Source organism: Paroedura picta, chromosome 1, assembly GCF_049243985.1.
Source record: "Paroedura picta isolate Pp20150507F chromosome 1, Ppicta_v3.0, whole genome shotgun sequence".
NCBI lineage: Eukaryota > Metazoa > Chordata > Lepidosauria > Squamata > Gekkonidae > Paroedura > Paroedura picta.
The window spans coordinates 4,045,521-4,057,228 of record NC_135369.1 but is presented as its reverse complement, the minus strand read 5'-3'; the positions used below and the strand labels follow the sequence as shown (position 1 = coordinate 4,057,228).

Here is an 11,708-nt window from a genome sequence, read left to right as displayed (position 1 = left end):
AGATGAGTTCCCCTGGAGGAAATGGTTGCTGTGGTGGGCAGATGGTATCGCTTATCAGCAAGTTTAGGAGAAATGGAAGTCCTAGAGTGCCATCACACGCCTGCTGAGCTTCTTTGCCCAATTCCACCCTCCTCAGACTCCACCCCAAAATCTCTAGGGATCTCCCAGTCTACAGTTAGCCACCCTAGAAAGCTTCAGATGTGGATTTTAAGAAGCAAATGAGCAAAGACCCCCAAGCTGCCATATGCATGCCTTCTCCTCAGCCTCTCCAAAGCTAGGACAGGTCTTCATGTTCCCCACCTAGACCCAGATATCTGAGGTGCAGTCCCCCCCAGGATAATGCATATCATGCGCCCGGGCAGGCCCAAAGGGTCCCTCTCCGAAATCGACCAGGAAGTCTTCATTCAAGCTCAGGCCTCCACGTTCCGTGTCCACGTCGATCTGCAGCATGACGGAACCTTCCCTGGAGAAGGAAGGAAACAGAGTCCAGCTGATGAACAAGCATTGAATGTAGAGGACAGAGGCCTGGCCTCAGGAATAGGGGAAAGGATTTCTTACCTGACCATTTCAGGGTAAAACTGCTTGTCCCAAGGAGTGAATGCACCATTGGTGACATAAAGTCTCCTGCCGTCCAAGCTGAGCTGGAGTGTTTTGGGTCCCCCATAGACTCTTCTTCCCTAAAAGACAGAGGAACCATGCAGCAATCTGACGAGATAAGAACCTCAGAAAAGCCCTGCTGTATTGGACCAGGGGTTTATCTAGTCCGGCATCCTGTCTCAGATGGGGGCCAGCCAGTTCCTCTGGGAGGCCAACAACAGGGCAGAGAGGTTAAGGCCTTCTCCTGATGTTGCCTCCTGGCTCTGGGATTCAGAGGTTTAGTGTGGAGGAATACCAGGGTCGTGGCACACATGGAGATAATGGCAATATTACTGAGTGTAGGAGAAATGAAAAAACCTAGAGGTATATCTCATCCCAGTGAGGTATACCTCAGTCCCCAATTCAAAGTCTCCAGGAACTTCCAACCTCAGAGTTGGTAACCATCCCACCCAGCCTGCATTTTCCCCGTCCGGTTGTGGTCTACTCACTTGGATGACAACAGGATCAGGTTGGCCATCCAGCTCTGGATCTTCAAGGACTTTGACCACCCCGCCTTTTGGGATGCTGCCCCCCACGAACACCTGTGGGCACACCAAGATCGCCCATGGCCCCAAAAGAGAAAGGATCGGTAAGATACAAGAAGCAACAGGTCAGAGGAGAAGAAGAAGAAGAAGAAGAAGAAGAAGAAGAAGAAGAAGAAGAAGAAGAAGAAGAAGAAGAAGAAGAAGAAGAAGAAGAGAGTTTGTTTTATATCCCACTTTTCACTGCCTGAAGGAGTCTCAAAGTGGCTTCCAATTGCCTTCCCTTCCTCTCCCCACAACAGAAATCCTGTGAGGGAGGGGAGGCTGAGAGAGCCCTGAGATTACTAAAGAAGAAGAAGAGTTTATTCTTATATGCCGCTTTTCTCTCCCCGAAGGAGTCTCAAAGTGCCTTACAATCCCTTTCCCTTTCCTCTTCCCACAACAGACACACTGTGAGGGAGGGGAGGCTGAGAGAGCCTTGATAAAAAGAAGAGTTAGTTCTTAGATGCCACTTTTCTCTGCCTGAAGGATGGCTACCCACTTGTGTTATAAGGCACTTTCATCGTTTTTCATTTTCCTCTGACTGGAAATTTTACCTTTTGTTGTCTATGCCATTGAATTTTATTCAGGTTTTCAGAATCTGAGTCCACTGACAATAGATGAATGATGGATCAAAGGTCTGATACAGTCGAAAGTATCTTCAGGTATTCATGCAGTCCAGGCCTGGCATATCTGAGGGACCGCCTCTCCCAGGGCATTGAACTGAGCAAACACCAACAACCTGGTCATCCCTGCTCCTTCTACATGCCCAGTGGGTGATCTACGACTGAGCCATGGGTCTCCCCTTGGCAGTGACAGCTTATCCCAGAGGATTTTAATTATGGTACAAAATGACTTAGGCCTGGCCTCTTCTCCCACCAGAAGATAGAAGGGCCCTTGAGTGAAGAAGCTTACCTGGCCGACCAGCCTGGGGCAGTGAGGGTCAGTGATGTCATACTGACGGACGTCGCCATGTATGAAGCTGCTCAAGTACAGGAACTTATCGTCCAATGAAGTGACCATGTGGGCATTAAGGGCTGGAAGAAAAGACAAGGGGGGATATTGAGGTCTCTTCTGCTCTTCTGTTTTCTGGCACCTATTCAAGGGCAGGTATGGAAACCCGACTTGATGGTGGGTTTTGGAGTGAGTTGGTGGGAAGGCTGAGTTGCTCAGCCAAGTTTCTTTTGGAAAATTAATGGTCTGATATTTATATGCTGGAATCCTTTATTACTTAAATAAATGAGTTATTTTAAAACAGTGGTCCCCAACCTTTTTATCACCGGGGACCGGTCATTGCTTGACAATTTTACTGAGCCCCAGGAGGGGAGTAGTCTTTTACCGAGGGACGTCACCGCTGCCACCTGAGCCCCTGCTCTGCTTGCTTTCCCTCCGGCGCCCCTGACTTTCCGCCGCCCACTGGGGGGCGCTGCCAGCAGCAGCTGCGCAGTACCACGCTGAGGGGGAGCCCCAGCCATGGGGGCCACTGGAGAGCACCAAAGGTGAGCCAACAGCAGAGTGGCAGAGCAGCCCCAGAGGCAGCAGCCGGGGAGGAGGACGAGGAGGAGCCGTGGCCCGGTACCGACTGATCCATGAAGTGGTACCGGTCCTCGGACCGGGGGTTAGGGACAGCTGTTTTAAAATACCAAAAAAACTGCTGCATTGATTTTGTGTTCTAAACACATTGCCTCAGTGAAAGTTTTCGGGCTGCCAACTATGGGATGGGAAATGCCTGGAGATTTGGGGGTGGAGCTTGCAGAGGGCGTGATTTAGGTAGGGAAGGGACCTTGGTGAGGTATAGTACAATGGAATCCAGCCCCCCTCCCCAGCAGTCATTCCCTCCAAATCTCTGTAAGTATGGACTTTAGTACTAATTGCAGATCCCCAGGCTCCCCCTGGTGGTTGGCAACCTTAGAAGAGAGATTGGCCATCTTGCTCAGTGCCAGGAAGGTAACTTATAATACAGGATTTTATCATTGCAAGAATTTTAATGATTTTTACTACTATTAAATACTCTAATGCCCAATTATCCTTCTGCCCGTCTTCCCATCCAGTGAGCCTGAATGGGAACAGTTGTTAATTATTATATCACCATCTTTTTGAGTTATTATTCTACGTGGTTTTAATGGGTAATTTTAAGGGTTTAATGTATTGATTTGTAAACCGCCGTGAGCTGGTTCTCCGAGAGCAGCAGTCATAAAAATCTAAATAATAATAATAATAATAATAATAATAATAATGATAAGACTTTTTTAGGAATGTGATTATGTTTGGTAATTCATGTGGTAAGCCACCCTGAGCCCTCCCCTTGTGGCTACCCTAATGTTGTAATGTTATTTTTGTAAATGCTAGTTGCCGTATTGCTATATCGCTAAACCATTGTGATAGTGAAATCACAGCTATCGATAAACTTCAAAAGCCCACTGGCGGCAAGCAGGGAAAATGTGGGACTGAAGGTTGTGAAAACAGGAAAATGATGCCAGTGTGGGCTGAAAATGTGTAAGGGATGACGTTCTTGCCAGAGAGAGCACACCCAAGCAAGGAAAGATTGTAGAAAATTAGGAGACCATCTGGAAAGTGGGCAACTGGAGAACAGCAGTATATGGAGGGTCCAAACACACAACTTGTGTTGGGAAGACAAAACCAATTGAACAAAACAGTGTTGATCTAGGGGGTTGGACTAGATGGTCTGTACGGTCCCTTCCAAATTTATGGTTCTACTAGTATGAAAGCCCATTTTAAAAATGGGATTTGAAAAGGGCGGCAGGCAGCAGGGCGTGGAAGAGTGGTTGCAATTCCCTTTGCGGTTCCCTTTGGCCTGCAATGTGAGTAAAAGGGAGTGGAAAGCCCCCCCTTCCACCGCGACAGGGCTTTACAGCCTGCAGGGAAGCTACAAACTCCCCCCCCCACCGCTCCCTCCCAGCAGGAGCGTACCTGTGGGCCGCAAAACCCTGTCACTGCCTCTGTCCTTGTGGGTGACAATGGAGGGCGCAGGCACAACGCTTCTAGCAGGCAACGAGGGAGGGGGGAGCTGGAGGGGGAGGGCCAATCAGGCTGGACCTAGACGGACAGGGCCCCGGACAGTCTCCTCCCAGGAGGCTGTTTCCCAAATATGTAAGGGAGTGAAATAGTGTTAAGGATGATTCAGTGACAGTCTCTGCTTTTCCAGTAGGGGCGCAGTTGCCCGTCTCCTCCACTAAGCTAAGAAAAAGATTTGCTAAAACTAACTGCAGTTTGCAAAGAACAGAGATGGAGGAATAGTATTCAGAAAAAGACCCAAACTCAATTCTTTTGACCCACCCGGCATTTCGGGTAGTAGCCAGCCTGACACTTTCTTGCTTGGAATCTGGATCACTTTCTTTGCTGTCCAACTTCCATCCTGCAGAAAGAATACATATCACATATTTACAATTATTTATTTACATTATTTATAGCTCTCATTTATATTATTTATAGAACCAGTTTAGAGGCTCAAGAGATTTTGTGTGCATGCACACTTCTTCATTGTCATCTGCCTGACAGACGGGTCTGGAGGGAGATGGGGTGGGGAGGCAAGGAAACTCAGCTGGCTTTCTTAGATTACTATGAAAACACAGTTACCCATGTTTATTTATTTATTTTATTTATTAATTGCATTTATATCCCGCCACTCCCACAAGAGCTCGTGGTGGCTAACAAGATAAAACCGCAATACATAAAAACCCCAATAAATTAAATAACAATTTCGATCAAACTAGCTAATCAACTAAAAATCATCCATTCGATAGCCAAAAACTCATACTAATCATTATTTAAAAACCTCAGGGTGGACAGAGGGGCTGATCTCTCCCTTTAATCCACCCTTAGGGCTTAATGGCAAGGGGGGGGGTCCAGCTGTCTGCTCACCTGTCTCTTGTAGAAGTGATAGACGGACCCCTGGAGCGCACACGTCACCATTCCGCAAGCAGCATTGGGGTTGTGAAGGAACTGGACTTCTAGGGGGACAGAGTCCTCCCCTAAATCAATTGACTGGAGGAGGCAGCGGGTGGTCCAGTCCCAGACGTTCAGGTGACGGCCGTAGCAACCTGGAGGGGGACAAAGAACAAAGCTCAAATCAGGCAGCTGGTGACCAACTGTGAATCCTCCAGAGATAACAGGCTTATGGTCACTGAGAAACCATACAAGCCAGGGTGCTGACGTAATGGTCTTGGGAAGCAGTTGACCTTGAACAGCCAATCCTTTGCCGAGGTTGACTCTATAACTAGTGGCCTCAGGGGATCAGAGAGGCTCAAAGAAACACAAGCTTAACCTCGATAAAATGGAGGTAAAATGGAAACTGGGAAAGGAAAAGAGGACAGATGCTTTAGAATGCTTAGGGCTGATCCTGCGTTGAGCAGGGGGTGGGACTAGATGGCCAGTATGGCCCCTTCCAACTCTATGATTCTATGATTCTATGATCCTGCGTTGAGCAGGGGGTGGGACTAGATGGCCAGTATGGCCCCTTCCAGCTCTATGATTCTATGATTCTATGACAATGTAGAAGCCGGGACAGGCCGGAACGGGCATTAAAAAAACGTACTGATGCCAGAAGTAGGATGCATTATAGACACCCAAGAACAAAATTTTTGCAAAGAAAATGTGAAACTCTCACACCATTGTTAACTCCTTCCTGGCCAAAATGTTTCTGGAATATTCCAGAGCGGGCTGTACCGATCCAGCTGTACTGATAAGGGAGGTTTAAAAATTTAAATCTAAATAAATAAATAATTCAACAAACAACAGTACTGCAAAAAAAAAAAACAGTGGGTTGTGTTACAGATACTCAAGAAAAGTATTTAAGAGATGAAAACACTGGACTTTCACACCTTTATTAAACTGTTCTCGGTCAATATGCCTCCAGACATAATGGATAATAAATAAAGAATAGTACTGGGAGGGGGGGGGGAATGGGAGGCATTGCAGACACTCCGGGAAAATATTTTGGAAATGAAATATTCTTGGAGAAGAGTGACAGAGTGGAGTGCCCCAAGGATCTCTCCTGGGGCCTGCATTGTTCAACATATTTATAAATGATTTGGATGAAGGAAAAGAGGGGATGCTTATTAAATTTGCAGATGATACTAAACTGGGAGGGGTAGCAAACACAACAGAAGGCAGAATCAGAATACAGGATGATCTTGACAGGCTCGAGAAGGGGGCTAAACTGAATAAAATGAAGTTCAATAGAGAGAAATGTAAAGTTCTGCATTTAGGTAGGAAGAACCAAATACACCAATATAAGATGGGGGAGACTTGTCTTGGCAGAAGCATGTGAGAAGCAATCTATGAAAAGCAATGCTGGATTGGCTAATGGCCCATCCAGTCCAATACTCTGTGTCACACAATGGCCGGGGGAATTTACTGGGTTGTCCATTGAGGGTTGACTAGATGACCCTTGAGTTCCAGCTCTATGTTTCTATAAGTAAATGAACAAACAAACAAACAAACAAATAAATAAATGTATTCCTGTACAGTGAGGCCGTACCTTTCCCAAAGTCAGCTGGGTTTACCCCGGTGATGAAGAATTTCGGCACCCCCATTTCAGTGCTCATCATGACATTGTGTCTTGGCTGGTACCAGAAACCATATCCCATCTGGGCTGCTTGATCGGGTCTCTCCCAGGTCCCCTTCACTTCAAAGGTCTCCGCATCCAGAAGGACAAAACTGCCTGGCAGAAGGACAAGATCTGTGCTCAAAAGTGTGGAACCCCATCCTAAACTCCTGGCAAAAGGGTGAGTTTGAAGCCTAGACAATCAATAAAGTAGTCAAAAACCAGATGCCATCAGGAGGTCCAGAGGAAAGATCCTTGAGCTTTGGAGGCAGCTGATGCCAAAGCAATGTTAAAAAAAAATTGCACAGCCCCACAAATCTCCAGTAGCCAATCAGAAGCTTTGGTGAGCAAAGCCCCACCTGACCCCACTCACTTCTGGAAAACCCTTGGTGGGCTCCCAAAACTTTGTCCAGGGGTGACCATGTCTCCCACAGATACCATGTTGGGATCCCCAGTCCAGTCTGTCTTAAGCCAGGAATCCATGTTGTGAAATACCTTTTCCATTGCCACGCGGATCCCCTACAGAACTGATCATAACATCCCCACATCCCAGGCAGTGAGGGGTGTGTAGCATAGCCAGGTCACATTTCTGGAAAACTTTACTCGGCTCAATCACCTGTGGGGATGAAGGAAAGAATGTTCACAAAGAAGTTATATTGAACTGACTCTTGGTACTCTCCCCCCTCATAATCAGGGAGTCCAAAACCATGAAGGTAATTTCAGGAGGGTAGCCGGTCTGTAGAAGAAGGCCTCGATTTGAGACCCATGGAGACCAACAGGGCCTCAGTAGCCATCAGAGACAAGTCTGGCTCTCCAAAACGCATGCATTTGGAGATCCATAGGAGATTCATTTATATTTTAATTACAAGCAACAGGCAGCAACTCACATCACTCCTCCATCTTCCAATTTATCCTCAGAACAACAGCTCAGAACAGAGGTAGGAGAGGCTGAGAGAACTTTCTGCAGCCCCTTGTAATGCCCTCCCCAAACCCCATGTTCCCCTCCTCCAGCTCCCCCCATTCCCAGGGCTAGTTTGCACTTCTCCAATAAAGATGTAATGGTAATGACTGGGAAACGCACTGGCAAACCACCCCGTATTGAGTCTGCCATGAAAACGCTAGAGGGCGTCACCCCAAGGGTCAGACATGACTCGGTGCTTGCACAGGGGATACCTTTACCTTTAATAAAGATGTACCTTGTGGAGCCTGGGGGCTTTCGGGTCAGTCCCTGTGTCCACCACGTAAATGCGAGAGGAGCCGAAACAAGGAAGGATCAGCCTGTTCCGCTTCTTGGTGGTGTCCCCGAAACAGCTGCTGCAGGCGTTCCACCCAAAGCGGTGGAGTTCATCGTTGATGTACGGCATGGCCAGGCGATGGAGCACCTGTGGGGGAAGGCAAGAATCAGGGGGTACACAACATGGTGCCCTTAGACACCATGGCCCCCGCCAACATCCGGTGCCTGCCAAATGTTTTTCAAAAGTAGGTGGGGCTAGGTTGGGATTTCACTTAGCAAGCTTTCTGATTGGAGATTTAATGGACTGTTCAGATTTCTGAAAATGTTGTTTTGGCAGCAGCTGCCACCACAGCGCAAAGGTCTTCACGGAATGACTGAAGGCCATATTTGTTTGTTTTGTTTGTTTTGTTTGCTTTGTTTGCTTTGTTTGCTTTGTTTGCTTTGTTTGCTTTGTTTGCTTTGTTTGCTTTGTTTGCTTTGTTTATTGCTGAGATTTATTTCCCACCACTCCCTGAAGGCTTGTGGCAGGTTACAGTGTTAGATAAAAACAAAACAAAAAGATCCCCATTAAAACCTCTGACATAAAACCATAAAATACAACAATATCAAAACTATACAATTAAAAACAGAGCAAAAACATCATCCCATCTATAGCAATCCCCAGCAATACCTCTAGGGGGAGAAGGGCACAGACGGAACTCACAAGCCGCCACTCCTGTAAGGGGGGCAATGATCTTTCTTGCCACCCAACCTCAACCGTAGATTTGGCGGAAGAGCTCCGTTTTGCAGGCCCTTGCGGAATGCTGAAAGCTTCTGCAGGGCCCACCGCTCACCCAGGAGCTCATTCCACCAGGTCAGGGCCAGGACCGAAAATATCAAGACAAATCCACCCACAACTGGAATAGCATAAAAGGACAATGAGTACCAGAAGAGCCCAGCTGGATCAGAGATCCAAAAACAGGTCATACAGGCCAAGACCTTCATCAGAATGTCGGAAGGGTTCTGCTGGATTAGACCAATGGTCCATCCAATCCAGCCTCCTGTCTCTCAAAATGGCCAGCCAGTTCTTCTGAAGGTCAAACAACAGGTCATACAGGCCAAGACCTTCATAAGAATGTCAGAAGGGTTCTGCTGGATTAGACCAATTGTCCATCCAATCCAGCCTCCTGTCTCTCAAAATGGCCAGCCAGTTCTTCTGAAGGTCAAACAACAGGCCATACAGGCCAAGACCTTCATAAGAATGTCAGAAGGGCTCTGCTGGGTCTCACCAATGGTCCATCCAATCCAGCATCCTTTTTCTCAAAATGGCCAGGCAGTTCTTCTGGAGGTCCAACAGCAGGCCACACAAGCCAAGACCTTCATAAGAACGTCAGAAGGGCCTGCCAGATCACACAATAGTTGGTAAGCAGAGGCAGACAACGGCAAATTGTCTCTGAACGTTTCTTGCCTTGATCACACTTTATCGTGTGAACCGCCACAAGACCTGTCAGGGAACAGTAGTATATAAATTTAAAAACAATCCTCCCAGATTTGCCTTAAATTGGTAGTGACTTGAAGGCATATTCCATCACCACCACCCCTAGAGGCCACCTATGGCATTGACTTCCAAGGTTTTGAAGAAGGACCTGATTATATAATTAGTGTGGATTGGGGACATCAAAGGATATTGGCTTTGGAAGTTCCGACTGAGGACTTCCAAGAATGGAGGGCAGCCCACGCTTTAGACCTTGTTTGTGACTGCTGCCTCAGAGACATCTGGGAGGTCCTTGTTGAGAACAGATGCTCTGACCCAGGGAGGGACATTTCTGGGGGTAGAAACTGCTGTTGAACCCTCATGCTGAACCCTCATGGGGTTTTCCAGCCCCAGACTTGCATGGTGGTCTCCCATTTAAGTATTAACCTGGGCCCACCTTGCTTAGCTTCCAGTATTTGATGAGATTGGGCTACTTTGGTTTCCTGTTCCTGCCTCTGCATAGCGACTCTGGACTTCCTGAACGGTGTCCCATCCAAATTCAAGCCCTGTTTAGCTTTCAAGACTGAATGAGATCAAGCTAGCCTGGGCCATCCAGGTCAGAACATGTTCATTTATGGCCTCTCTTCAGCCATCCCTGGAATCTGAGGGGAGGAACAGCATACTAAGATGAAAAGATCTCAGGTCAGAACCTTGCAATAAGTTGGGGATTCTGGATCTACGTCCACTGTAGACAGGTAGTCAGGTGCTTGGGTGCCAGAGCCGGTCAAGATGCAAGAAACGTACATGAGTCTCTCTCTGGGACCTGGGAAAGGAAAGAGGACTTTTAGCAATCAAGCAATTGGAAAAATGGTCAAATGAGAACAAGATGCAATTTAATAAAGATAAGTGTAAAGTTCTGCATCTGGGTCAGAAAAATGAAAAGCATGCCTACTGGATGGGGGATACGCTTCTAGGTAGCACTGTGTGTGAACGAGACCTTGGGGTACTTGTGGATTGTAAACTAAACATGAGCAGGCAGTGTGATGCAGCGGTAAAAAAGGCAAATGCCATTTTGGGCTGTATCAACAGAGGCATCACATCAAAATCACAAGATGTCATAGTCCCATTGTATACGGCACTGGTCAGACCACACCTGGAGTACTGTGTGCAGTTCTGGAGGCCTCACTTCAAGAAGGACGTCGATAAAATTGAAAGGGTACAGAGGAGAGCGACGAAGATGATCTGGGGCCAAGGGACCAAGCCCTATGAAGATAGGTTGAGGGACTTGGGAATGTTCAGCCTGGAGAAAAGGAGGTTGAGAGGGGACATGATAGCCCTCTTTAAGTATTTGAAAGGTTGTCACTTGGAGGAGGGCAGGATGCTGTTTCTGCTGGCTGCAGAGGAGAGGACACACAGTAATGGGTTTAAACTTCAAGTACAACGATATAGGCTAGATATCAGGAAAAACATTTTCACAGTCACAGTAGTTCAGCAGTGGAATAGGCTGCCTAAGGAGGTGGTGAGCTCCCCCTCACTGGCAGTCTTCAAGCAAAGACTGGATACACCTTAAAATATTTATCTACAGCCCCACTACTCAAATAAGGGTCTCCAGAGGAGCCAGAGTCAAAATAGTCTAACATTAAAACTCCATTTTATGTGACCCCATAGGTTTTTTGAGATCAGCAGGTTGGCCATTGCTTTCCACTGCAAAGGCTTCCTTGGATGTCTCCCATCCAAGTACAGGCCCTCCTTAGCTTCTGGGATCCAAGGGGACTGGCCCATGCTATACCATTCACATCCCATCTAAGGTCCTGTTGGACTCAAATCCAGCTGCACTGCAGCCTCATTTCCCTAAGCAAAACAGAGCCCCATTTGCTGATTCGTATTAAGTCCTTAGAAGGCCAGATCCTGAAGATGAAACTCAAGTACTTTGGCCACCTCATGAGAAGGAAGGACTCCCTGGAGAAGAGCCTGATGCTGGGAGCGATCGAGGGCAAAAGAAGAAGGGGACGACAGAGAATGAGGTGGCTGGATGGAGTCACAGAAGCAGTCGGTGCAAACTTAAATGGACTCCGGGGAATGGTAGAGGACAGGAAAGCCTGAAGGATCATTGTCCATAGGGTCGCAATGGGTCAGACACGACTTCGCACCTAACAACAACAATTAAGTGTTTCTAGGATAAAAGATGGGCCTCCTTCTTTTTGCCAGTCTAAACTGGTTGAAACTGCGGGGCGGAGACAGCCCTTTTAGAACTGCTAGCTTGTGTTTTGTCCCAGAATGTCACGGGATCCTTTTTCG

General features: G+C 47.3%; 1 protein-coding gene across 1 annotated transcript in view; it reads right to left on the bottom strand.

Annotated features, from left to right (window-relative positions):
- Window positions 1–300: 300 nt before the first annotated feature.
- The window catches only part of LOC143829407 (methanethiol oxidase-like), a 16,677-nt gene continuing 5,269 nt past the window's right edge, over window positions 301–11,708 (bottom strand). Inside the window, exons 3-12 of the mRNA XM_077320231.1 lie at window positions 10,121–10,233; window positions 7,920–8,105; window positions 7,219–7,339; window positions 6,658–6,840; window positions 5,040–5,218; window positions 4,455–4,533; window positions 2,073–2,194; window positions 1,086–1,178; window positions 559–677; window positions 301–463 (exon numbers count right to left, since the gene is read on the bottom strand). Coding sequence (XP_077176346.1) covers window positions 301–463; window positions 559–677; window positions 1,086–1,178; window positions 2,073–2,194; window positions 4,455–4,533; window positions 5,040–5,218; window positions 6,658–6,840; window positions 7,219–7,339; window positions 7,920–8,105; window positions 10,121–10,233 — 1,358 coding nt within the window. The remainder of the gene's footprint in view (window positions 464–558; window positions 678–1,085; window positions 1,179–2,072; window positions 2,195–4,454; window positions 4,534–5,039; window positions 5,219–6,657; window positions 6,841–7,218; window positions 7,340–7,919; window positions 8,106–10,120; window positions 10,234–11,708) is intronic.